Genomic DNA, 27,130 nt, shown 5'->3' with positions numbered 1-27,130 from the left:
TTACTGTAAGTGCTGTGCTTGGATCAGATCCCACATGAGACATTGTTGATGGGCAAACAAGCAACGCTTCATAGGGTGGAGGACTGACTGCCTATGACACAAACCGTCTGAGTAATGCCAAACAGCTTCACCTGCCTTTTGAAGGTGGGCCAGAGGACGTGCTTTGTCCAGGAGAGTCAATTGCTCCTTAGTAAAGTACACTACCTGTACTTGAAAAGACTTCCACTGACTTTTATAATTTCAGTTGTCCAAAAGCCTTTCCACTTATCAAACTTGTTAGAGACATTGAAAACAATTATACAGTAAACTGGGAAATGCCACTGTAGACAAATGTAGACTAGCAGGTTCTCTAAGGGAAATGTGAGGTTAAATCTTGTACATTGTTTTGTAAATAAATGTTTTTAACCATAAAGATAACCTTGTAGTGAAGACTGTTTTTAATCAGTTTACTAAATGCTAACAATGCCTTTAGAAGTTAAATTGAATAAGAAGGATGAGGAAGGACAGCAGCAGGTCGATGTGTCCACATGGCTCATCGGACCTTTTTTCCTGCTGGCATAATCAATATTTGAGATGTAATCTCCATCTCTGTGTGAACATGGGTATTAACTATCCTGACTTAATAGAATAAATAGCTGGCTGGATCTTTTGTTATAAAAACTGTGATTTTCTTTTGTCATAACTGAAAATATAAAATGGTGAATTTTTTATTGTGTTATTGTCAGATATCCTTAAAATAACCAAAACGTCCTCTAGAGGACAAATACAACCGCTTTGATGATTACGTGTTGAGGTACCAGCAGGTGTTTTGGACCCATCAGGATTCACCATGGAGTGGATGGGTGGATACGTTAAGCCCCACGTGCTCCTTGTTTCCAAGCTCACGGTTCCTCGCGCAGCTTCTCTCTCTGTCGAAGCAAGCGCCGTGACAGAAAACGTGTAGATCGCTTGAACCGAAAACAGGAACCCCTTCAGGGTTTCTAATTCGCATGCGGGGGGAAATGGGGTGAGAAATGTGGGCGTCGCGTTTAAAGGACACCAGCTGTTGTGTTTGTCTTCACGGTCAACAGCAATCCCGCTCCGCTCACGGCTCCGTTCAGTTCATTTAACGGCGCAACACTGAGGAAATCACTGGGACTATGTGAGCATCATGCTCGCTGTGAGATGCCTGCTGTTCGCTGCAATGTGTGCAAGGTGTGCCCAGACAGGTAAGAGGCTGCCAAGGCTGTTTAGAGCAGGAAACCCTTGTTTAGTTTTTAAAAGCAAAAAGGTCTCATTTTGGCCGCACCTGCATACACCCAGCCTCTAATATGAAGCACAGAGGAGTACAAAAGTAGTACCAATGACCCCTATAAGAGGAGAGGGACATTTAGACATCACTTAGACCTGTGGTCCATTTCGTCACTGGTGTCTTTGCACTGAACCATCTTCCTTGTTCTTTGCAGGTCTGAGGGAATGGGTGAGTCTGGAGGGAAGGTTGCCGCCTGCAGAGGAGGTCGTTCAGCCCAAGCGGATGCTGCAACAGATCCACTCTGAGGAGGAGCTGCTGCACAACCACCTGGACACCCGGGTCAGAAACCTTCCAGCTGGCACGCAGCAGGTTGGATTTGCATCTGTTACAGACTTTACACACATCTCCACACCATAACTTTAACACGCATTTTTCACCATGTTAGTCTGGATGTCAGTTATGTTCAGTTGTTGTTGAGAATAAACTTGTGGGACAGACAGGTCTGAACTTTTATTATTAGCCCTTTGAATTTACCTTCAATTTTGAGAAACAGCCATAACAGAACATCTTTTTTTATAAGCAACCAAAGTACAGTGTATGCTGTAGACTGTAAATTACTAAAAAGAAAGAAAATGTTTTCTTTCAGGTGCTTGTCACCTAATGTCATTTTCTGTCACTTCGGCCCCTCCTTGTTGTACCCCCCACATATGATGACTGGCACATTCAGGCCACCTCCCTTCACCCTCTTGCTCCTTTTCAGCCCATTAGATTATATTTCACACCTCTACCTGCCGTGTCTTGTTACCTTTCCTATGAACACTGTCAGCCAGCAGCTGGCCGGCCGGTCAGTGGATATGACACAGGTTTGACCCTGAGCTGCCCTCTGGTCAGCATGTTGTTTCATGGAGTCTTTTTATTGAAACTGGAGGAGCTCTTAGATGCGAGATGGAAAAAGCAGAACATTTTTGACTGAAGAGTGTGTAAAGGGATTGTCTTGTATGTGAGTTTAACAGATATGATACTCTTTTTTTTTTTTAATCAGCTACTTGAATAACCTCATATTAGTGTTAAAACAATTAGTCAACACATAACTGACGAATTGTCTATACTATGTGTCTTAGTTACATCCAGTAGATATTGAAAATGATAATTTTTTTATTGAACTGACTCTTTCTTAAGATCTATATTAACTTCTTAGGGGGAAAAAAAACAATTTGCTAAATGCTCCTGACACTCCTTTACATATAAGTGAGAATGAGGCAATGGACAACCATTTAGAAAGGTAGTGTTGCAACCATATTTATGCATAAACATATGTTTTATTTGTTTTGATACTTTTTGCAAATTGTTTTATGAATTATAAGTTTTTTTTCAAAATGTAAATGTGTTTTCTAAATGTACTTTTGTTTTTAAATTTGTTAATGTGTCTTTTGAAATGTAAATGTGTTTTGTACTTCTCAGCCACCGTAGAAATGATTTAAAAACTGAGCACAGTTGTAAATGTTAACTGTTTGTGGCTAAAATTCTTCACAACATGAACATGTAAATATGAAGTAGTTCCTGCAGGTAACTACTTATTCAGTAAAGTGATTTAGATACCAAGAGAAACACAGTTTTAAGTGATATATTAATTATATTTGAGACTGACCTTTGTGTTTGCTACACACTGTATCTTTAAAATACTGTAAACCTTTAAAGTTTAATAAGGCAATTACCGAGTTCTGTCTTTTGTCTTTTCTGTCTGTGGAGGTGTAAATTGAGACGAAGCGTTTTGCAGAGTTCAGAGTAATAATATAAGATGTCCCTTGCAGCTGTAAACTTTGATAGAGGGCACCACAGAAATCTACCTTCAGCTGTAGACAGTGTTCACCTTGGAGTGAATTTGGACCGAGCCGATGAGTCCCAGCGCAGATTTTTATCCAGAAGGCTTTGAGATGAATGAGCTGTCTCGCCTCCAGGGAGAGGTCACTAGAGGAGAATGTCTTTTATCATCAAAGCTTTTGTTGTTAAGCTTGCTTCTTTTTTTTTTCATCTCCTCAATCCCAGTTTTTATGATGGTGTGAAAAGCTTGACAAAAATAATGAGTCATTTGACTGAGTCAGTGGTGGATTCGTTCCTGTAATCTAAGTCACATGGTTAGTATTTTAAAAGTAAAAATGTCTCTGCTACAACACATAGCTGAGGATCTTTATTCTTGTTCTTGCTGTTCTTAAAAATGGACTAACCACAATATTGCATGACCTTGACTTGGATGTTTTTATGTGTGTATCATTTGTGTGTGTGTAGAAGCTTTGTCCCACGATGCAGAGAAAACAAACTAACTGCTCACAGCTGGTAGAGGGCAAACTAGCTGAAGATAGTAGTGAAACAACTTCAAGACTATGACCACAGAAACCGTTGACTGTTGGGGAACAATTGAATTATATCTTTAAGATGCTCTGTACAAATGGTGGCAAACAAAAGCAATATGTAGATTCTGTCTTTATTAAAATAGTTTATATCCTTATAGCTGACCTTTAATTTCTCACACTGTGCATTTTTATGGCATCAAATTTTTTCATTTCTGTTTTCCGTTTTTTTTTTTTTTTTCTTTTTTCAAGTGTTTCTATGTTTATTTTGATGACCAACAGCTGTTGAGCATTTGAATAATTTGAAAAAATGATGGATGTGTACCCAAAAAATAAATGAATAAATAAATGCAGGAACCCATTCATTGAAATGTTGTCCTGAAAACTTGACAGGACAACTGTTAGTATAAATGACAATTGTATGTATTGTACATCAGTCTATCATCTGGCCAATATGATGTTTAAACAAGCTTTTATTGGCCTGCAAATGTTATGATAGTAGTTAGTAGCAATAGTTAGAAAGTGGAAAGAACACAGCGTTTTACTCCTAAAACTACAAATGTTAGATTGTCCAGGTGACTTTAAACATGACTGGATATCTATAGCATAAGAAACTTGGAAGTGATTCAATAAATAGAGCTTCTTCTCACAATGAGGCGACATAAACAGTGTATATCCCTTTGTGCTTCCCATTTTCAAAACATTTTTTATGCCTCCTTACTCCCACATCTCCCTCCATCTTATCTTTTTTAGCCCATCCATTTGGCTCAGAGCAGCTTCTTGGTGAAGGCCTTTGGCACGTCCTTCATCCTTGACCTGGAACTGAACCAGTAAGTAAACACACGCCTGTGGAGCAGTCACACATTCACACTGTGGTGTTTTCGTTAGCTTGCTTGCTGCCAGCACTCTGATCTTTCTCTGTGCATTTCTCCCATCTGTTACCACCACACAAACAAACTGCAGACTAGACAATTCTCCAAATGTACAAACCCCCTCTCCTCCTGTTCCCCAATACACATTTTTGTCCTAATGGATTACATTTCTCTGTTACCTTTCACTGCCTTTCTAACCACTTAGGATAAATTAATTTTCATGCAGTTTTACTTATGAGTCAGCTACTAGCTGGGTAGACGGGCACAAGTCTAAATGTTTATTTCTGCTTCATATTTTCCAATAAGCACAGCTGAATAATGGCAATAATGTGAAACAAAGCAGCATTTTCAAATCGCTATAGAAACAGCTGATACAGACTAAACTTTTCAACATTTTCCTTCCAGCAATCTCCTGTCTACAGACTATGTGGAGCGTCACTTTGAGGATGGACAGCTGTCACAGAATATGGTAGGCTTATTAAATAGTTAAAAAACTTGGGAAAATGATGATTTTTCTACTTGTCAGGAGTTAGAGAAGACCATATTCATGTCTGTACTGTAGATGATTTTTAGCTGGTTTACATTGCAGAAAAACAACCAGCCTGACTCTCCAAAAACTGGGAGCTCTGGTGGTTTACATTTTAGTTTTTGTGTGGATTAAACAAATAAAGGATAAACTCGTTGGAGGTCTCCAAACTCAGTTAGACCCTTTTAAAGACATTTTGGTTAGTATGGATTGGTAGATAGATTCTTGGAGATGCATGTACATTAAATTAGTACCTTTGTGACTGAGCTAGATGTGCTGCTTTCCTATTTTCATTTTTTTTATCCACAGTTGAGCTTTCATTGTGCCATCTGTAGCATCAAAATTGTGGAAAAAAAACACGAGTAGTGCAATTTTTCATCAAATTTGACAAAACAAAGACCGAAAAATAGACTTGCAAAATATTGAGAGACAACATGTCATTTGTTGTTTATCTTATTTTTCTAATAGAAACTAGATTTGGATCATTTAAGTTAAACAAAGTGATTTCATTCCAATTTTTACAAGTCTTTTTTTTTTTTTTTTTTATTGTTTTTGAACTGATTTTACATGACTGTATTCCTAGTGTTGATTCATGTTGACCACCATGGAGAGCGTCATAGAATTTGCAAATGTTTATGGTCTGGAGTGTAAATGGCAGCTCCTGTGTTTATCCATCAAAACCACAAGCACTGAACTATAATAAATGTGCCAAAAAGCAACTTTCTACCCACAGCTGCAGAAGTACTTATGCTGGGATTGTCAGTGTGGCTCTCTTTGTCATGATTTATATGTTTGATTGTATTTATGCCTCAGACACAGACAGTTAAGGTGTAGTTTGACTCTCAACAGCTTCTGACTTTTTTTTTTCCAGTGTCCTCTGTTTTATTTAGTCTCTGTCCCTATCTCTTTCCCTCCTTTCTTTCTGTCTCTCTTTCACGCTTCTTTCTTTCTGCCAAAGACTCACAAGTCCAATCAGTAGATGACTGCCATGGTAACCAGCAGCCATCAGCAGTACCACTGTCGGCCTATTGTGTTTTGTTGTGAGAGGAATTCAAAATCATACCATTTCCAGAAATGTCTAAAACTAGGCATTGGAAAAGGATCTTTGAAACGAGATGTGTAGCTGGCAGAATCATTAAGTCTGTGGTTTATTTGCAAGAATAAATGACTAGATCAGATCTTAAATATTGAGTGCCTGTAAGGTAAAGTCTTATTTATTTATTCTTAATAGGCACCGTCCTGCTTTAAATATCTTAAAAGATTGGCAGACATTTTCACTTGTCTTTTAAATGTCTTCTTCAAGCAAAAATGAGCTTTAATACAACATTTTTAATGTATAAAGTAGAAGACAAATGGAAATTCTTGTTCTAATTCTTGACAGATGTGATTAATTTAATATGAAAAAAACAAATTTAGTTATCTAATCATGTTTTTCTTAGTACTACATTAAAATACCATATTTTTTTTGCTCCATATTTTCCTTTTCCAACTTTGCATGAACCCTTTGTGTTTCATTACCTTTCTTTTGCTCCTCAGATCAACACAGTCCAGACACTTAGTACGCTCCAGCTTTTCTAATTCTGTTATAGTTGTCAAGTTCAATCTTCCATTTTCTGCAGGACACGACTCTCTAGCTGCCTCTAATTCTGAGTTCAAGCTGCTATTCATTGTTATAGTAACTCTTTTCAAATGTAGCGTCCTGCTTAGGTGTTGCTGATGATATTTCATCTTTAATAGACAAGTTCTTATGCAACATGGTTCATTTGCATGAGTGAGTGTCCATTATGTTTAGTGCATACATCTCTGAAAAGCACACAGAGTCCTTTAGTCAGTGTGTGTCTGCTGTGTCAGGCAATTTGATTTCCTCCATTTAGCCTTGTAATTCTACCTTTTATTTATTTATTATCTTGCCCTTTGCTAAGTGCTGTGGGCTGTCTCACAGTGTAGTATGAATGATGATAGTCTTTTATTCTGCAACAGATCAGAACCAATGTTTACAGATACCTTGATTTACTGATGTCTGAGTGTTTATTGTATTTAGTTATTTTCCCTCTTTCCCTCTTAAAAAAATAAACCGTATCAGCTTTAGTTAATAACAGGTCTACAATCTTGGGCTCCATGCATAAGAGGCCAATGAAAACATATTGAAAGTTGAGCATGATATACTGGGCTATGTTCAGATAAACCAGATCTTTGCTGGGTCACGTTAGCATGGCTTCAGACAGTCTTAGACTGAGTTTGGTCAATTTTAAACCATATTTATTAACCAGAGATGATATTACACTCACAACAAGAAGTTTGTACATTGATTTTATTGAATCTGTTCCAAAATGTCAGTTTCATCTGTACCAGTTTTCCTGAAATGGAAATTATGTACAACAATGTTACTTTTTTTTCATTGTACTACTATATGTTGTCTTTGCTGAATGAGTCACATTTTATAACCTTTAATTGTGACTGTGATCCGGGCCCTCTGCATAGACCAGGGCTACTCAATTCGGTCCTACGAGGGCTGCAATCCAGCAGGTTTTCCATGTATCCCTGCACCAACACACCTGAGTCAAATTAATGAGTTATTGTGTAGAACCTGATTGGCTGTTAGAGCCACCTAATTTGACTCAGGTGTGTTGGTGCAGGGATACATGGAAAACCTGCTGGATTGCGGCCCTCGTAGGACCGAATTGAGTAGCCCTGGCATAGACCTTCAGGGTCTAAGTAGCTGACATTTAATATAGACATGCATTTTTTTCCATTGCTTGATACAATTACCTGAAATTATGAGATATTTATGACATTTCTTTGCTCAAAACACGTCTGAAACTGTACAAGTCTTCCCTTTGTGAATTTGTAGTTCGTCATCTGGTGTTAGAGAGGATACAAAACCCAGCCTGAGAGCTCATATTAGCACACGACAAACTGATAGAAAAGCAGTTATTTGGCAAATTTATTCTCAAATACCTTCATTTCTCGCATCTGCAGTGTGGCCACAGTTGACACTGATTCTTTATTTAAGCCAGTGGTTCCAAAATGTTTTCTGCAAGGCCCCCTTTTCATCGACAAAAATAATGTCAAGACCTCCTTTAATCCCACTATCATATGCACCCCAATGCTTACAATGAAACATACAAAGAAATGTGCTAAAAATCATAGTTTATTGACTGCTACTTCATTAATTATAGTTAAAACCATGTCAGAGGATGTCAGGGACTCATCAGTTCCTCTGCTATAGTGTGACACATGTTAACCAAGAAACTGCAAAATCCTCAAGGTAAGTTAAGCTTTCGATGAGACAGATGCTGCTTTAGTAAAACAACTCTGCTTTTTATAACAGTTTAGTCATTTATTTCTAAAGTAATTAACAGACTTTTCTCTGTGTTCAGGATGAAAAGTCCCAACGTGGCTTCATATTTTGAGACATACTACACACTGTGGTCTTTATTCATTACCCACCACTGACAAATATCATTATGTGACCAGCACCTGGTCAAGCCTAGGGCAAGACATACCTCATCACATTTTCTTTTCTAGTCTTTTTTTGTTTTTGTTTGTGTTTATTTTTTTGTTTTCTTTTGGTATGTCAAATGTCTGTTGTTAATTCATCATCATTCGGTCATTGGTACTTCAACAAATTTGTCCTTGTTTTGTTAGTGATGCAAAGAAATATAGGTTTTATTAGACTAGCTGCGACCCCCTTAGTATAACTCTTGCCCTTTGCTAAGTGCTGTGGGCTGTCTCTGATTTAAACACAGTCCCTAATGTGATGTGTCCCAGAACGAAACAAACTTTCAGCGCAAACATAGTAGGATTCAGTTCTCAAGGGCCGGTGTGAACGCACCCTAAATGACTAACTGGAAATCAAAAGAATGACAATTAGATGTTGGATTTCCCATTTTGCATACAAAACATTTAAAAACTACTGGCATATAATTATTAGCTCATTCTTTCTTTAGTTAATTTCATAACTTGTTTTAAGAGTTTATTAGTAAGAAGGCAAAAAGCAAGCCCAAGGGAGTTTCAATCTTCTACTTCTTTGGTGCAGCATGGTACAAACTTGAGGTTAGGAGGAAATGAGGGGGCTGGATATTTCTACTCTGAGCTGTTGATTTAGTGAAATATTTTCAACTGCTGGATGGACCCCTTGAAATTTGGTTCAAACATTTGTTTTTTTTTCACAGGCTGACACGATTGTTTATAAGAAATGTAAAGTTTTATTTAGTATCATTGGTACATCCAAACATTAGTTTAATACTATCTTCTTAAAAAGCAACCTTTCCACCAACCTGTGTTTTGTGCTAATCAGCAAGTTATCATTTTTAGCAACACATTTCACCCCTGTGACTTAACATTTAAATAATGAAGTAAATGCTTATTTTTACTAGCCTCATCCCTTAGTTTTGTCACTCAGAGCAAGCATTGCAACCCACATACTCTTACACCTTTCTCAGTGTAAAAATAAACAGAACAAAATAGACTAAATGCATGAATTCTGCCTCTTACAGAAAGGAAGCTGAACTCAGGTTGCTCAGAATGAAAGGACACAGGTTCATAAAGCTCCCACACAGCAGCTTTCACCTTCTTACAGATTTAAAAAAAAAAAAAAAAGCTTTCTCTCAGGGCTTTGCGTGACTGACTTTAGGCTGGATGAAGGTGTTGTGCTTGACAGCCTGATTGGCCTTTTCGTTTCACTGTGAAGCCAGTGCAGCAGCTTATTTTAGATCAAAATGAAAAATGACCGAACATAGCCTACATCCCTTTCACCCTGTGTTCTTGCAGAGAAAGAGCATGTTTGATGAGAAGCAACCTTTTGCAAAGTCAGATTGGACTCAAAGGAATCTCTTAGTGAAATTTGCTTGAGTTGAATCTCAGAGTAAAGTTTAACCATTTGTGAAGAACAGCAGGTCTGAGTTGCCTCTTTTCTTTGTGGTCGGTCAGCTGTGCTGGACAAGCGGCAGACTCGGGTGACAGACATGACTTATTGGGGTTCATTACAAACAGCTGTAAATTGACTCTCACGCTTTCTCACACTCATGCACATGCATGTAATATAAAAGAAAGAAGCTGTAAGTTAAGACATAAATTGCAATCTTCATCCTCCTAGAATAAGCCTGTTAATTAAAAAGTCATCTGCCATTCACTTAACATTTTTCAGCAGCTCTTAAGCTCAAATGAATAAAAACTTGCATGTGTTTCTTGATTGACAGTGCACAGTCTCATCTCAGATTGTCGTAATCTGATCGATTCTGTACTGTAAGCCGAGAGACAGCACCGAAACACTATATTGATAACATGATCGTCCAGCTGGAGCCTTGCGGGAGATTATGAATAATCAGGTGTATGTGTCTGGAGGCGAAGTAACACTTCTCAGCAGCGCTGCCAAATTGAAAGTGTCAACTAAGACTGTCACTCACACTGTTACAGTTTTTTTTAACATATTTTAAATAGGCACTCAAATATTCATCAACCTTTAAAGTGGTTTAAACGTGTCTGTTTCATCAGTCAAGACAGTCAGTCAGAAGCTGGCATTTTGAAAACATTTTTTCTTTCTTACAAGGCTCAGTTTTTATTAAGTACTTGTCTGATATGAATTATTTTTGCAGCATATATGATGAAAACAGTTGAATTGTTGAGATATTTTGCTGAAGTGCTACAGGAAAAGTCAGATACCTCCGAGTTAGTTAGATACAGTCAGTATAAACTAAATATGTGCATATGTATTTGTTGATGATAATGCACAGTTCACAAATGAACCTTTCAATACCAAGAGAAATGATATAGTAAACATTTAACAGATATCATGAAAACCTTTGTTTAGTTGATAACTTATATTCAGAATAATATGCGCAGTATGATTAAAAAAAACAAAGAAATATGTTTTGGACATTTTCTTTGCAGTAGTCTGTAGGTTTTGTGGGACAGCAGTCAAGTTCATCAAAAGCTTTTTCTCCCATAGTTGTTGAATTGCAATGAATAGAAAAAACAATCCCCTGTAACCCCAAAAACACAGTTTCTGTACAAGTTTTATCCATCCATAAAACATCTCCAACAGTTAAAAAACATGCTACTGCAGGTAACCTACCACAATTTGGAAAAATGGGAAATTGAAATCTTGTGATTTTTGACCACTGGTCCAGTCTCTCGATATGGTAGGGAAAATATGACAAGACCAGCAGTCTAACAAATCTGATTCAAATTAAATGGATCCAACAGCTTATCAAGTTCTGCTCAGTAATACCCTCCCTTGATATATGCTTGAAAGAAGAAAAATATTTCAGTAGTAGCTAGTTACTTGGATTGCCTCAGGCAGTTAGCATAATGGCTAGCATAGCATGCCTTAAGTGATCGGAAGAAAAATAAATGAACACATCAAATGTTGATTAAGAGGATTTAAGGGGATTTTTTTAGAAACTAAAGAAGAGTTGAGATATTGACAACATTGTAGATGTAAAAATGTCAGTGAAACGTCTATCTAAATTTTTGTTTTCTGACTTTAAAACACATGCAAGAATATGTTAGTCAGATTTTTGTATAAGTGAACTGCTGAGCTCGTGCACTTAAAAAAATTCCTGTATCATCTGCCTCAGTGTCAGTTTACACACTATCACCTTTAGATGGGTTATTTTATGACTCAGTCTGTGATCTTTTGCTTTAAAATGGTGCCAGCATACAGCGAATGGGTACATTGTCACCTTTAATCAGGAGTTGTCCTTCTGACAATTAGGGAAATAATGCATATGCTTGACAGTAATGTTGGAATGAAAATGCTGTAGAAGTCTGAAATGCTGTTTACTTTGTAAATTTTCCGTGTATGCTGACACTGAACTTTGTTGATCTCCATCTGCTGATTCTATTAAAATACACTATCTATAAATAACTATTTTTAGCTATTATTATTTTTTGTTATTCATTTTTTTTATTACTGAAACCCACCCCTGTTGCAGTGGGAGCAGGTTTAGGCTTTCACAGACAATTGTGCAGAAGTCACTGATCTCCTACAGCCAACCTACCTGGCTGACTGTAGACTTCAGTCTGATGGAAAATACCTGCCCTGTATGAGACAGGAGTTCAGTGGCAGGAAGAGGTTCCCAGAGCATGCTGGTTTCATTTTCTGAAATTTGACATGAACAGGTTACTGGATGACGGAGAGTTTTGTGTCTCATTCCAGTCTGTTATTTGGTTTCAGGGAGGAGAGCACTGCTACTACCATGGGCAAGTACGGGGGTTCCCGGGCTCCTGGGTTGCATTGTCTACCTGCCATGGCCTGCAGTGAGTCCCAAAAATTTTCTTGACCTGTTGGTGTTTTTAAGGCCTTAAAACTTTCTAAACTTAAATTTATGGCAAAAAATATGTTCCGGTTATATTTACTAAAGATACATTTTATGTTTGTTTTTGCTATTAAGTTTTGACAAGATAGGCTGATGTTGCTAACAGATGTACTTGTATGTAAATATGCTGTAATCTACTGTTTGTGTTTATTAGGGGGATGTTTTCTGATGGCAATTTTTCTTACGGGATCGAACCTATTGGCAATGGAGAGGTGAGCAAGAACTTCTCTGAGGCAAATTGGCAAGGTTGGATTTGTTGTAAACAAATTTCTTGGGATCAAACTAAAACAGCAACAAGACCACACGAGAAAGGTCTTGAAAATCTGCCCCTTTAAAAAAAAAAAGAAGAAAAAAGAAAATTAATCAAATGATTGTTGGATTCTTTACAGAAGAGCCACCCTTTCTTTCTCTCTCTGTCTCCACTCTGGATGACTTCCCGTCTGTCCAGACTGTGTTACCGTATCTACAAATTGCTGTATGGAAAGTACAATTCATCTCTACAGAGACCCATCATGTCTTAATGTCTTAAGTTACATGTTTTCATTTATAAATAACTGACAAAAACATAAAAAATCAGAGGCTTATCCAAGTTGTATTTTAAAATAAATGTATATAAAATATAGATGTTAGAGTGAGTGAAAAGAGAAGAGGAAAGTATTTAGAATGGAAGAGGTGGAGCTTTTCTTCTATTTTTCCATTAAGACCCACAGTAATCGAAACACAGCTCAATTACATAGACTGGAGGGATGGATCAATAGCCTCTCAGCTCATCATAAAACTCCCTCACTCTCCAGTTCTCTGCTTTGCTCTCCATCTCAGATGGGTCATTTCATAAAGTATTTATCCCCAGCTCAAGTCCAGTAGTGTTACTGCCATTATGACAGCCATGTGATTGATTAATTATGCATCACAGCACTTTCCTCCCAATGATCTGTCTCTACCTCAGAGGACAATGTTTTCTTCAGACTGCAAAGTCCCAAAGTTCAGGATGAGAAGAAGTGTGTTTTTCTTTGGTTTTGAGGGTGAGATCATTCCAATAAAGCTATATTTAGTTATAACATCAGCCTTCCACAGGAAAAAACTTTTGTGATTCCACTTATGTTCGTCTATAGGGAAAATCCAGATTTTCTCCTGACCTCAATCCCCATCTGCTGCTGTTTATTTTGTTTTTTGCTATAGTTTTGTTTAGCTTTTTTCCTCCATTCCTGCAGCGATTTCCTAAATTAGCTCATCTGCAGACCCTTAAAATCAGTTTTTCTTCCTTTAAAATTAAAATGAAATCCATAAAAGGGGGTAGGCACAGCTCAAAACAGTGTAATATTATGTTACCTAATGTCTGATTATGTTTTTTTCCTCATTTACCTTTAAATGTGCAGTGGTTATCTAGTCCTTAAGGTGATAAATGAAACCAGGGTAGCTTTTAAGTCATTGACATGGACTAGTGTTAATGATCATAAGTGAACCATGAGAACACTTAACCACAATGGTGTGCATGACAAGACGGAAGGAATAAACCCACTGCTCAATGAACATTGCTGCCTCTCATCAGTTTGTTCCAGAAGACTCTTGGAAAAATGTTTTGTGAACATGTGAGACCCAAGTAAATTAGTTTGCTTTGAGTAAGAGGTGCAATTTTGCTGCTTTAGTCGGGGGGAAAAAAGACCAATGTGTGTTTGATTTTTGACTTTTTGGTTTAATCTATGTCTAATTTTATCCTGTTTGTATGTGTTTAAAACAAAATCCAAAATATAAGTTAATGGACTTGGTTGCCTTCCAATATCATGTTTAAATGTTTTAGCTGCATATAAAAATACACATTAATGCCCTCTCCTCCCTCTTTCTCTCTTTGTTTTTCTGTCATCTATCTGGAGCAGAATAACCACATTGTCTATCGAATGCCAGATATTGACCTCTTCCCAGGTATGACCACAATCAGTGACTCTTTTATCTGAACTATTACATTTTTAAATTAAACTAAATCCCTATCATCCCTTTTTGTTTATAATTCCTCCCTTCCAGACCTTCTTTGCACAACCTCATTATGCATAGGTTTGATGTTAGTTTTTTTTATGCCGTATAAAGCTTCATTCATCTCTAAAGAAATGAATTTGAGCATACACAGTCAGATAGATCGAGATTCTGATGAAACCTGACAAGATGCAGCTTGTTACTGAAAGTCAGCGGCTGCCTGTTGTCACTTGTGTGGAGACATGTTTAGCCTTGTCCTTGACATTGAGCTGAGATAATTAAACCTTCTGCGTGCCTGTCTGTGTTTGGTTGCATTTTTGCTCTTTCTTTGTCTGACACTTCAAGTACAGCATCCTCCTCAGGTTGTCTGTCTGTCCTCCTCGTCCTTGCTGAATGTCTCATTTGGCTCCCAACACTCCCCTACCCTCTGTGGTTCCAACCCCCCCTCCTTCCTCTAACTTCCTGCTTCCTCACCTCTTACTCTCCCTTCTACTGCTCTTTCCTCTACTGTGGCTGTGTGATATTGATCTCTTCTGCAGACCAGTAGGCTAAAATACACACTTTACATCCATCCCTGGACTGATGACGAATCATTTTTCTGTCTGGTTCTCATATGTGTGCATGTATGTGTGTGTCTCGCAGGTTGCTCTGTGAACGGCATCGAGCCTGAGGGGCAGACAGATGGCCACCGTGAAGGAGACAGCAAGCTCAATGATGGAGACGACGAGTCTGAGGAGAGGAAGCCAGCTTTTATAGAAGGCCGGAGACGCTCAAAAAGACAAGTCAGTCTTCGTATACGCCCCCATTAATGTCAAAAGCTGGTTTGAACTGTCACCAGCAAGTGTGGAAAGATCAGAGATGAGATATACAAACTCAATTTTTGCAGAAAAGTTTATCATGATTATGAAAGTAAAAACCCAAGATGAGAAAAAAAGGAGAGCTTGAAATGATAAAGTAGCACACTGCAGACCGTACATCTGGAGGGGGGGGGGAATCTGATGGGAAGCCTGCAAGAGAAACTTAGAATGTGAAGTCTGAAAGCTGTGGAGTCGAGCTGGAAGGACTTTTTATTTTACAGGGCTTAAGTGCAGCTTTTAGAAAACTTGTTATTAAGACAAACCAACAGATGAGCTGCAGTTAGCTCTATGTTCTTGCTTGGAAAGTGTAAGTGACCAGCATGACTTGACAAACACCATGTTGAAATTGTTATTTTAGTTTGGGTATCATCTGTTTTTAAGGCTATAGACTCTATTTGGCTCTCCAGTAATACAGTGAGGACATACACCAATAAGCCTTAACATTATAACTACTTAACCAGTAAGGAGCAGGTTTTTCTCATGCCACCAAAAGAGAACCAGTCAGGAGTCATAAACCAGTCAGGTCAGATCCTTTGAGTTTTCTGGACTGGGCCTCTGCACATGCTTCTTATTGGAGCCGTCACAGATTGGGAGTTAGGAGGGCAGATGAACACCTCCTCACCTCTGTATTGTTCCTTGAGATTTTTTTTTTTTTTGCAAGGCCCCACAAGAACATGGATGTGACTGGTCTGCAGCTATATTTCTGGAAAAAAATTAGACCACTTAAATTTATTATTAAATCAGTATCAGTATAATAAAAGATTAAATTCCTACACAAACACATCTCATTCATCTTTATGGGGACAATAAAGCAGCAGTCTGGCAGAGGGCAAAAACAAAACTCAAAAACTGTAGGCTGACAACAAGTGACCTTCAAACAATGGCGTTCAACGGATGCTACAGTAAAGTGCATAGCAAGAAGAGTTGGAAACAGGCCCCTACAGGCAGGCCTGACGTCCTGCAAAGCTAGAAAGAAACCTGCAGAGAAAAGTCAGGCTGAGGTTTAAAGACCACAGGAACGATAGAAGACTGGAGTAAGGTCCTCTTCATTGATGAGTCCAGTTTTCAGCTTGGCCTAACACCTAGTTGTCTTATGGTTAGATGGAGACCTGGAGAGGCACCAACTGTTAAATATGAGGAGATCATTGATGATCTTGGGTTCTTTTGCAAGACTGGAATCGAGCAGATGTGTCTTTGTGAAGCATGCATTAACAAAGCCACATATAAGGTTCTAGAAAACATTTGCTTCCTTATTCTAAGATTAACTCAGAGAATTAGTATTTTAAGCAGGATAATGATCCATGTCACACAGTCAAGGGAATCAAGGTCTGGATGGAGGATCAACTCATCAAGAGCTTCCAGATCTGTCATGGCCTTCGATCGCCAGATGATGAACCCTATTAAGAACCTCTGGAAAGACATCAAAAGGAAGGTGGATTGTCACAAACCATCAAGCAAAGCTGAGCTGTTTGAATTTTTTTGTAGGAAATTGGTATAAATTTACCCAACAGCCATGTGAAAACTAGCAGAGAGCATGAAAACTGGGATTATAAATCTGGGTTATTCCACCCAGTTCTGATTTCTTAATGTTCTTTAGTCACAACATTGCTACCGTTTTGTTCATTGAACATGGGATTTGTTTTCTTTGAAGTTATCATGTTTTGCAAACACGACATCATTCTGTTATTTTGATAGAGTTTAATTTCCTTTAAAGTTATACTAATGAAAATAGTTTGATTTGTAAATGAAGAGAAATGTCAGCAATTTACTAGAAATTAGGTAAAGCCATTCAGACAAAAAATACTATAAAAGATGAAAACCCGAGACGCTGATCAGTTTGCAGTAGTTTCTATTTATTTATTTATTTTTTCTCTGGAGCTGTATGTTAAGCTAGGCAGCCGTTTTTATTGTAACATCAGGATGGTGGTTTTCTCAGCAAAACATTTAATTGTGACAAAATTATTAGTGTTACTCACTGTACCTGTTAGTGTGGCTGGTCAGCACTGGCTGGCTGGTTTGTCTCCCCACACATAAAGTTTATGAACCCAAGACATCATCCATTGGTTAGGAGGCTGAAGTTTTTTGTTTTTATCTTTATCACATTGGGTTCTTGAAACCAGACATCAGCTCTTGGTAAACTTGCTGAGCAAATGCCAACACCATACAGCAGGAAACCAAAGCATTCCCAGATTTACTGGCTACTTTATTCTCTAAAATGAATAATTTAGTAAATCTATTGAGCAGGACTTAAAATTAGTGATTAAGTCCTTAATGTCCACTGTGAGTTCTAAGGGAAGTGATGTGAGAAGGAGGATAATTTTCTCAGGCTTTTATTAAAAATTTACTTCTGGTTGTAACAATGGTATCGCCCCCTGCTGGCCATAAGAAAGTTAGCAGTTTTGGGGATCTCTGCACAGGCGGCAGTTTTCAGACCAGAGGGCATCATTGTCTACAATAAAAGTTGTGACATAAGCAAATTTAAACTTTTGCTCAGTTACAACTACAATGAATATTTAATGTAATTTTAATTCATTTTAAACTCCGAAACTGTAGTATACCTCTTCAGATAGAAAGCATTATTCCGCCTAATGAATGAATGATTATTATTTTTTAAGTGGTGTTGTCCTCTCAAGGACAAAAGAATAGAGTTTCATCAGTATCAGCATGTGTGTGTGCATGCAGAGCGAGTAATGGTTTCACCTGCTGTGTTGTGTTCATGCATGTGTCCCGTGTGAAGGTTATCATGACTGCAGACTCAAACGTTTTTCTGCGTGGATTTCTTTTGCCTTCTCTTTAGGTGAGACGAGGCCAACGCACCGTCCAGACTGAGACCAAGTACATTGAGCTGATGGTTGTCAATGATTATGAACTGGTAGGTGTGAAGCTGACTGCTGCACAAATGCAGGAAGAAGGCGGTGCGTCTATAACACACTGTTTTTGTTAGTTTGTGCAGCGTCGTCGGTCCACCTCTCAGACGAAGATTTTTGCCAAATCAGTGGTGAACATGGCGGATTTGGTGAGATATTTATTCTTTTTACATTATTATCAATTTTGTCTTGAAGGTCAAAGTTCACATACTGTATGTAGCGATTATAAAGTGTAAGTGTGTGAGGATAGGAAAGTTTTATATTTATTATTGTTGTAGATACAGTTGCAACTAATCTCAGTTTTAATTCCAGCAATTGGGATCTGATTGGGTTATAATCAATCAAAAACTAAACTAAATGCACAAATTGTGAAGAACAACTGACAGATCAGTTTAAAGAGCTACAACAATGCTGTAACAGCATGAAAATGCAAAGAGGAGGAAGAGTCAGGTTGGACAGAGTGCAGGGATTTGTGTCTAACTTGAAGCAACATCGTAGATTTAATGACATTGCGTTTGTGTGTGTGTCATGGAGCTGATGGGATATGATTATTCTTTAAAGTGGACAAATGAAGTGTGTGTGTGTGTGTGTGTGTGCTTGAGTCCTCTGCTGCAGCATCACCATGGAAAACCCTTCACTGACTGGAGACAAACGGTTTTATTGGTTTCCAAGGAAACAGGCTGCCGCCTTCCGTCTCAGCTGCATGACTAAAATGGACACATACAACTGTCTCTGTTTGTAACATGAAAGACTGGGGGCGGGGCTGTACACCTCTTCTTGTGGGTGTAAAAAAGACAATCTTTTTGTCTTCATTTTTATCACAGTTTTTTTTTTGCATTTTTCTCAGAAAATTCAGCTGTTTTGTTTTACAGTAAAGATGTCATTATTGTTTCAGATACATACATATTGTGACAAAAGTCCTATTTTACAGCTCAACCTTGTAATAGAAAAGGTCCTTTGTAGCTGTTCAGGTGTTAGAAAATCACTACTAACCACTACCTAAAACAATCAAAATTGAATGTTAAGTTGCGTTTTTTTTTGTTTTTTTTTTAAAAAAAAAGAAAAAGCATTTTATTGATCATAAGACTTGTAGAACTTATGTTACCTAAAAGTTTTAACCATGCAATGTTTCCACTAAAGTTTACTGCCAAGTAATATTCTTCTTTTTCTGCCTTAGTTGCATGTCTTATTGCATCAAAACCAGCTGTCTAGTGGATGTTAATGTTAATGGTTGGCCATGTTTGTCAATAAAAGAAGCAAAACATCGCAAAATGCATTTAAATTTTTTAGGATGCATCTTGATCTTCATTAAAGTCCGATTCTGCATCTGCTTCTCATTTCACATATTTTACACTACTCAGATTGCATGTGCCCTCTGTATTTCAAGTTTGCGATGACTGCTTTGTGCTACAGTAAGAAATATAAAAAAGCTGATCTCTTCAGCTCAGTTGGCTACATCTCCTCACCAGCTGCATGGTTCTTTCTGATTATCCCCCTTTTGATGCGTCCAGATCTACAAGGAGCAGCTCAACACTCGCATCGTCCTGGTGGCCATGGAAACCTGGTCTTCTGAAAACAAGATTGCAGTCGGTGATGATGCCCTGCTCACCCTGCGAGATTTCATGAAGTACAGGAAGGAAAACATCAAGGAACACTGCGATGCTGTACACCTCTTCTCGTGGGTTCAGTTCTCTTTTTATAAGTGTCAAAATCCTGCTTTGTTGTTGTTGTTGTTCTCTGTTGACCATCTCCCTGTTGTTGTCCAGTGGGAGGACGTTCATGAGCAGCCGCAGTGAGGCGGCTTACATTGAAGGCATCTGCTCGCTGACGAGGGGTGGAGGCATAAATGAGGTGACTAAAAATGGCTTAAGTAGTCAGAAGTAGTAGTTATTATGACTTTCCTCTAGTTCTTTTAACTTTATATGTACCTAATCCTTCAGTTTGGCAGTGTGGGTCCAATGGCCATCACACTGTGTCAGAGTCTTGGCCAGAACATCGGCATGCTGAGGAACAAGGAGCGAACGGCTGCAGGTAAAACACTCAGATGACTTAGCTGAAGTCTTGTGCAAGAATAAATGAGACATTGGGATTCAGAAACACAGATGGACATTTATTATGGAGGAAACATCACTTTCACTGTCTCAGCAGTACAGAGTAGATTTTAATATAAGACTTGTGACCACAGAGAAATGTTTTGTGTGCATCAAGGTGATTGTAGGTGTCCGGACCCATGGCTGGGTTGCATCATGGAGGATACAGGGTATGACTACTGTCCTACAATCTGGAAGAATTAACAACTAAAACAAATGCTTTTGGATTTGTGAAATATTTTTTTGTTTGTTTTTAGATTTTAAACAATACTACCAGCTGATTTGAATTTTCTTTCCTCTGTTAATCAGCTACAACCTTCCCAGAAAGTTCTCTCGCTGCAGTATAGATCAGTACCTGCGTTTCCTCCAGCTGGGAGGAGGCAGCTGCCTCTTCAACAAGCCCACAAAGGTGACATATAGTTGGTTGTTATCAGTCAGGTCCTGCCATCTAATCACTTATACATGGACACACATTAAAGAAAAACTGGAATAGGTTTCTCCTGAAGGTTTCTGGGACTGCTTTTAATTTGTTTCTCTCATACTTTCTCTCATTACATAATCAGATTATTGACTACCTCCTGTTTTGTGGTCTCTGTAGCTGTTAGACCCCCCAGAGTGTGGCAATGGATATGTGGAGCTGGGAGAGGAATGTGACTGTGAATTAATGACGGTAAGCACATTAAAAATTTCTAATGTCTTGCTATTTGTTTCAAAAGAATATAAACAGCTGCAATTAAATGTTTCCCTCAAAGATGACTCATCAGTCTGTAGCAATTTATTGTAAATTCAACAGCAAACATGTTTTGTTGTTTTACAAATCATGTTGGAAATGCTGCAGATTATGTAATAAATAAATTTGTAATCATGAGAAATATTTCTTGCTTAACAAATGACAGTTCAGGAACCATAATGTTTGTAAGTGAAAGGACCAAAATAATCATAAAAAGCCCCACCATGTTCATGTTGTACAAAGCCTCTGTGGTCTTTAGGAATGTGGTCAGAATGGAGCCAACTGCTGTAAGAAGTGTACTCTCACCCACAACGCCATGTGCAGCAATGGACTCTGCTGCAGGGACTGCAAGGTGAGCTATTTTAGTTTATTATCCCCATCAACCCTCTCTCTCCCGGAGGTCCCTGCATCAGGACCAGGTCACATCTAAAGTGATGACAGCGTCCAGTTCGTTGATGACGAAACACTGCCACGTTGTTGTACCAGACTTCTTTTGCATTAAATGTGAGTTTCAATTGAGAACTTGTAGAGCAGATTTAAGGACATCTTTGTTTACTTAGTGGTTGTTCTAATGTTGATATGGTAAACTAAATATTTCACTAGGGTTGGGCTCGTTTTATCTCACTCTGGCAAGGTACTGGCATCTGTTTTAACAGTTAACTGTGTAGTTTTTCACTCTTCATCAGGTCCCTGATTTATTTTTTTTCTTCTTTTTCTTGTTTTGTCTCTACATTTCCTGTCCTCTGCTCCGGCTGTTACAGTATGAGCTGCGAGGGGTGACATGCCGAAATGCTGTGAATGACTGTGACATTCCTGAGACCTGTACAGGAGACTCCAGCCAGGTACAAGAAGAGCTGGCTCATTTATGCATTTATTCACTGATTTACTTGAAATCTTTAATGGAGGAGATATTGTGTGGAGGGGGAAACACACATCAGGTTAAAAATCTAAAAATCTATGGACTTACAAAGCTGTTTTAAAATCTACAAATCTGAAGTCTTAAGTGAATCGGGTTGTTCTGCGTGTTGCAGTGTCCTCATAATGTCCACAAACTGGATGGCTACACATGTGAAACTGGCCAGGGTCGTTGTTATGGAGGCCGCTGTAAGACCAGAGATGGCCAATGCAGGACTTTATGGGGCTACAGTAGGTTTGAACTGAATGCTCAGCTTCTTTTTTTTAAGCTGCACTGCCCTCTCATGGCTGTGTTTTGTTATATCTTTAAAATAAAGTGATATTAGGAGATAGATCTCTGCTGCTGAGTAGCTGTGCTGATTGTCTTTTTTTCTCAGACTCAGCAGACAGATTTTGCTATGAAAAGCTGAACTCTGAGGGGACAGAGAAAGGAAACTGTGGTCCGGATCCCAGTGGACAGGGATGGGTGCAATGCAACAAACAGTGAGGGAGCTCTTCTGAAACTTTTTGCTTTCAACTAAAAGCGTCTCATGGAGTTGAGCTTTTCATTGTTGCCTCTACAGAGATGTTCTCTGTGGATTGCTGCTTTGCACCAATCTGACTGAGAGACCAAGATTTGGCGAACTGCAGGGGAGGCTCACCAGTCTGACCATCCATCATCAAAACAGATATATGGACTGCAGGTGAGGCAGCTTTTCTTCATCCCGCATCCTATAATATAGAAGACGGGAAATTTAATACAACATTAAGGACTGGAATGTTATCAGCATGATTTCCTGTGATCTGCAGGGGGGGCCATGCTGTGCTGGATGATGGCTTGGATCTGGGATACGTGGAGGATGGGACCCCATGTGGGCCAAACATGATGTGTTTGGAGCACCGCTGCCTCCCTGTCACCACTTTTAATCTCAGCATCTGCCCAGGCTCCTCAACTTCACGCATCTGCTCCTACCATGGGGTGAGTCCACATCCGCCGTCTTGCAGGTACAGCTTTCATTGTACTCGCTGACGTTTCCTTTCTTGTGTTTCTCAGACTTGCAGTAATGAAGTGAAATGTATCTGCGATCCAGATTACACCGGGAAGGACTGCAGTGTGTTTGACCCGATTCCCACCCCAACCCCACCAGATGGGTCAGAGAAGTACAAAGGTAACCACACAGAACAGTTTAGTTCTTTTTCTCCACTCATCAACAGTCACAGTCAAAAATTATTTCTTTGGAAAAGAATATATAATCCCACAGAAGCTGGTTTAGGTTTTGTAAGCCGCTTCATTATCTGTGGTACCAGTAAACTGATGATGCGTCTATTTCCAGAAAAATTGGGAATAAAACAGTTTAATTCAGTCAGTTGTGAGTCTTTCCTTTCTTGTTTGGTGGATTATTTTTCTATTCTTCTTGCAAAAGGTTGCTAGGTGTGAGAAACTTTGGCGTGTCTTACATGCACTGCTCATGTGTGGTCTTTACACACATTGCGCGCACACTGGATTAAAGGTTTGTTCGAGATCATTGTTGCTTTGTAACTCTTTATCTTCATCCACTTCAGTTTTCCAGATGGGATTATCTTTACTTTCAGACTTTGTTGGGTTTTAACTGGATCACATCTTCCCTCCAACTGCAAATGTGCAACTGGCTGCACGATAAACTTCACTTTAAACAGATGAAGAAATGCTGTTTTGTTATCACCAAACATCCCGTGCTCATTGCTGCCAGAACCTCTGTTTTCACTTCATCAGTCCACAGGACTTTTCTTTGAAAACGTATCAGGTCTTATAGGCATCCTTTTTGACACTTCTAACTTTAAATATTGTGTTGAGGACAGAGACTTTTCTTATCTTACTCTGTAACAAAAGTCAAGTTTGTGCACAGAAAATAGCATGCACCACCATTCCAGGATTTAGCCAAGAATCCTCAAGGTCTTTGACAGTTAAACCAAGGTTTTAATTTGCCTTTCAAGCAATCTGTAAAGCAGAGTTTTCCAGACTCAACTTGGCCGGCACAGTTCCTTCTGACATCAGTTTCTTTTATGAGCCGATAGAACAACTTCCTGAAAACTTTTCTCTTTTTACCCAATACTGTATCTCATTTGTTGCCCTGGATAATTTACCTTTTCAGATATTTAGGCATCTGCTTAACAATAGCTGTTGTTAGAAGAGGGGCTGAGGAATCAAAATGTGTATTAAGCTTTGAAATGTGTGTGACTTTATATGATGAGCATGAATGTGTAGAAGCTGTTGCCCTAAATAAGCTGTTTAAAGTTTGACACTTAGATTTTTTTTTTTTAAGAACGCAAATCTCCTGGATGAACATTTGCACGTTGATGCTGCTTTTCTCTTCCAAATTTGCAGAAAACAAAACTGAATCATTTAAAATTTTGAAAGTCATATTTCATGTTAACCTTAATCCCTTTTCATATTTTATTGACATTTATTTGTTGTTACAGTTTTTTTTTTCTGTGTGTGTGTGAAACTGTAAAATGTATATAAACAGGCCAAACTGTGCAGATTCAGCTTCAAATTTAGCTTCAGGTTTCAGCTAAACTTCAGGAAGAATTTACCAAAGTGACAACAACCTCACAATCTTTTCTGTTTTTCATTTTAAGTTTTTGTATTTTTTAAGTGAAACTGAGAAAACAACACAAAACATTAACTTTTCACTCTGTGTTTTATTACGTCGTCTCCTCACCCTTTGACTCCCTCACTCCCACAGGTCCCAGTGGCACCAATATCATAATAGGTTCAGTTGCCGGTGCAATTCTGCTGGCAGCAATAGTCCTGGGGGGAACTGGCTGGGGATTTAAGTAAGAGCTCTGGCATGCTTTCATTTGCGTGTGTGTATGTGTGTTATGTCCCTCCATGCTTGCCTGCTGCTGAATACTCTACTGCTTGGGTTTCTGATCCATACTGACAGCCAGACTATGGGTTTATTCTTTGTTGTGGTTTGTTCAATAATATCACATATTAATCTTCTGTAGTAAAAGGGCTTGTATAATATGTGTACTTTACCAGTCAGCCCTATTAATTTCTTTTCATCAAAGTTTCAACAGAATTTGAAAAGCAGCATTCTTGATGATGTGCTTTAAGATTAACTGAGCTTAAATCAAGTTTAATCTTGCTACCATCAACACACATTATAGTGACATCTTCAGGAGTCTTGCCTGTTGCAGAGCTGGCCAGGTTGTTGAAATGTTGAGGCTGTTTCAGTCTTACTTAATCTACCAGTTTACATAGGATCTCAGAAAGAAAAGAAACACAAGCTCCTTTCTTGTTCCCCATTTCAAGTTTTCTTTCCGTCTGTAGTTGACTATTCACACTCTGCTTCACCTTTTTGCCTCATGCCAGCTTTCCCACGGCATACCTCCAGCATGCAAATAAAAAAACACACTTGCAATCTTTTGTCCTCATCTCATAACTGTAGCTTGAATCAGAAATACCTGGAAAGACACTGCAACTGCAGAGTTTAGTCTGTGCATGATAGGAGGCCCTGCAAGTGCCTGTTTGCAGAGGCAGCTGCACATTTTCTTCCACATACATGAAATAACAGTTGATAATCTTAATGTACCTGTCTTCTCTGTTGCTCCTGCATCGCTGCCAATCCAGAAACATCCGGAAAGGAAGGTATGATCCTGCCTTTTAGTCCTGATCCCAGCGCTGGGGCATCATCAGTCACTGTTGCTTATGCCCACATAATGCCATCTGTTTTATACACCCGCATCCATTACCTGCTTGCTTATTAAGTATTTTTGTAAGGACAGGTGTAAAGTATTTACATGTCCTGTGTTAGTTTTCAACATGACCTTGAAAGTATAGAAAGTCATTAACATAAATTTCTGCATGTGCAGTAGTTCATAAACAATATCAGAACACATAATGGTATCTATGTTTGCTTATTTTTTGTTTACTGCATGCCTCTTCACTGCCACCTCCGCAATATAGCTGCCGTGTTGACAATTTATATCAATCCAATAATAAAATATGAGCTTCTCTTTTGTTTTTTCATTTTGTCTTTTATCATAATCGCATGTTCTCTCTGCATGAGAGGTTTTTTTTCTAGTTAATCTGTTTTTTTAACCAAAAATACATTTTGATGGAAACATCTTTGTTTTTCCCACCTTTTCATCTGTCCCTTCTTGTCTTCTCATCATTTGTTCCCAATTCGTTCTCCTTCTGTTTCCAGATCGGGAGGAGTTTGAGTCGTAGCTCTGATCTCTTGTTCACTCTGAAGCAACGTCTTCCACTTACGAGCCATCAGATCTTTTCTCTTTCCTGTTCTGACTCTACTGATCCTGAGGGACACTCTTCCCTTAGATTCTACAGGCTGTCGGGGATTTTCTGACAACAAATGTCCACTCTGCTGTTGATGGCATCGCCTCCTTTATCCAATCTTGACAGTTCGTGGCAACAGCTGCTCTGATGCTGTTTAGACTGTTATGAAGCTTTACCCCTTTAAGTAATTTGTTGGAAGAAAAGACCATGCACTTTTCCTGCTGTGGACTTTTTAAGGTAGTCATTATTTAATCTCATGGAGAGCACAACCACCTCCTCTTAGTAGTGTACCTTTTAACTGCAATAGCAGTTTATGAATATCTCTAAATACTGAATGTTGGCATTTCCTCTGTCTATATTAAGGATGTTCATTAGCTCTCGACATTCCACATTGATAGCCATAATTTCTCTTCTGATGCCTTTCCTTATTAGACGGTAGCCCATCGGTTGTAAATCAGTGTGTCTGAATATGTGTTTATGTTTGTCTAGAGTAGGAGCTTGCAAGGAGGCTTGTTGTGCTGAAGACAAATGAGTACTTTGTATTTTGCTGCAGTCAAGCCAGGTGGGCAGTTGCACATGTATACACTGAATGTTTTATCTCGCTGTATGATATCTAATCCATATCCAAACTATATGCATACAAGTATGCTAAAAATGGGTGCTGTTGTAAATAGTGTAGCGACTCATTTAGACAGCAGTGACTCACTGCCGCTCTGAATGGAAGCACAAGTCTGGAAAGAGACTCCTCTTCCTGCCTATAGGTGAAGATGTAATTAGCAAGAAAGGATTGAAAATGCCAGAGATGATGTGTGTGTTGTTTTCAATATATGCCTCAGATATTTAAGGTTAAAGGAGACAGATTTCTCCTTTAGACATGATTTCATTGTGAATCATGTGTTGAGTTTGCTCAGGTTTTTAAATCATCTCCACAAATAGGAACGCTGAAGTCAGTCAGTCTTAAAGAACACTAGTAAGACGTCAGATTTCCTAGTAGGAATATAAAACATGCAGAGACCTGTTAGAACATTATCTAATTTATTTCCTAAGTTAAGTGAACTGTTTAAGTTCTGAATAGACTTTGTTATTAAAAACAAAGTAGAAAGCAAGTGCAAAAGAGATTAAGCTTTCTACTGAGGTACAGTG

The 27,130-nt window shown here is 38.6% G+C and overlaps 1 protein-coding gene across 3 annotated transcripts; it reads left to right on the top strand.

Annotated features, from left to right (window-relative positions):
* The first annotated feature begins 883 nt into the window (after nucleotides 1–883).
* On the top strand, nucleotides 884–27,116 carry adam11 (ADAM metallopeptidase domain 11). 3 transcript variants are annotated; one of them, XM_041974287.1, is made up of 26 exons: nucleotides 884–1,208; nucleotides 1,446–1,600; nucleotides 4,333–4,409; nucleotides 4,857–4,920; nucleotides 12,158–12,240; nucleotides 12,454–12,511; nucleotides 14,168–14,219; nucleotides 14,910–15,049; nucleotides 17,922–17,996; nucleotides 18,069–18,140; nucleotides 19,503–19,669; nucleotides 19,758–19,842; nucleotides 19,932–20,022; nucleotides 20,200–20,251; nucleotides 20,391–20,490; nucleotides 20,680–20,751; nucleotides 21,071–21,163; nucleotides 21,573–21,653; nucleotides 21,843–21,957; nucleotides 22,104–22,209; nucleotides 22,290–22,409; nucleotides 22,516–22,684; nucleotides 22,760–22,874; nucleotides 24,432–24,522; nucleotides 25,322–25,339; nucleotides 25,899–27,116. In XM_041974287.1, exons 1-26 carry the CDS (start codon nucleotides 1,151–1,153, stop codon nucleotides 25,912–25,914), a joined length of 2,325 nt encoding a protein of 774 aa, XP_041830221.1. In that variant the 5' UTR covers nucleotides 884–1,150; the 3' UTR covers nucleotides 25,915–27,116. The 3 variants fall into 3 exon arrangements, with proteins under 3 accessions (XP_041830221.1, XP_041830222.1, XP_041830220.1); XM_041974288.1 differs by lacking the exon at nucleotides 25,899–27,116 and having other exon boundaries at nucleotides 14,174–14,219; nucleotides 25,322–25,529; XM_041974286.1 differs by lacking the exon at nucleotides 25,899–27,116 and having other exon boundaries at nucleotides 25,322–25,529.
* Nucleotides 27,117–27,130: the final 14 nt, after the last annotated feature.

Source organism: Melanotaenia boesemani, chromosome 21, assembly GCF_017639745.1.
Source record: "Melanotaenia boesemani isolate fMelBoe1 chromosome 21, fMelBoe1.pri, whole genome shotgun sequence".
Taxonomy (NCBI): domain Eukaryota; kingdom Metazoa; phylum Chordata; class Actinopteri; order Atheriniformes; family Melanotaeniidae; genus Melanotaenia; species Melanotaenia boesemani.
The sequence above is the reverse complement of the archived record's forward strand: the minus strand, read 5'-3'. Positions and strand labels throughout refer to the sequence as shown.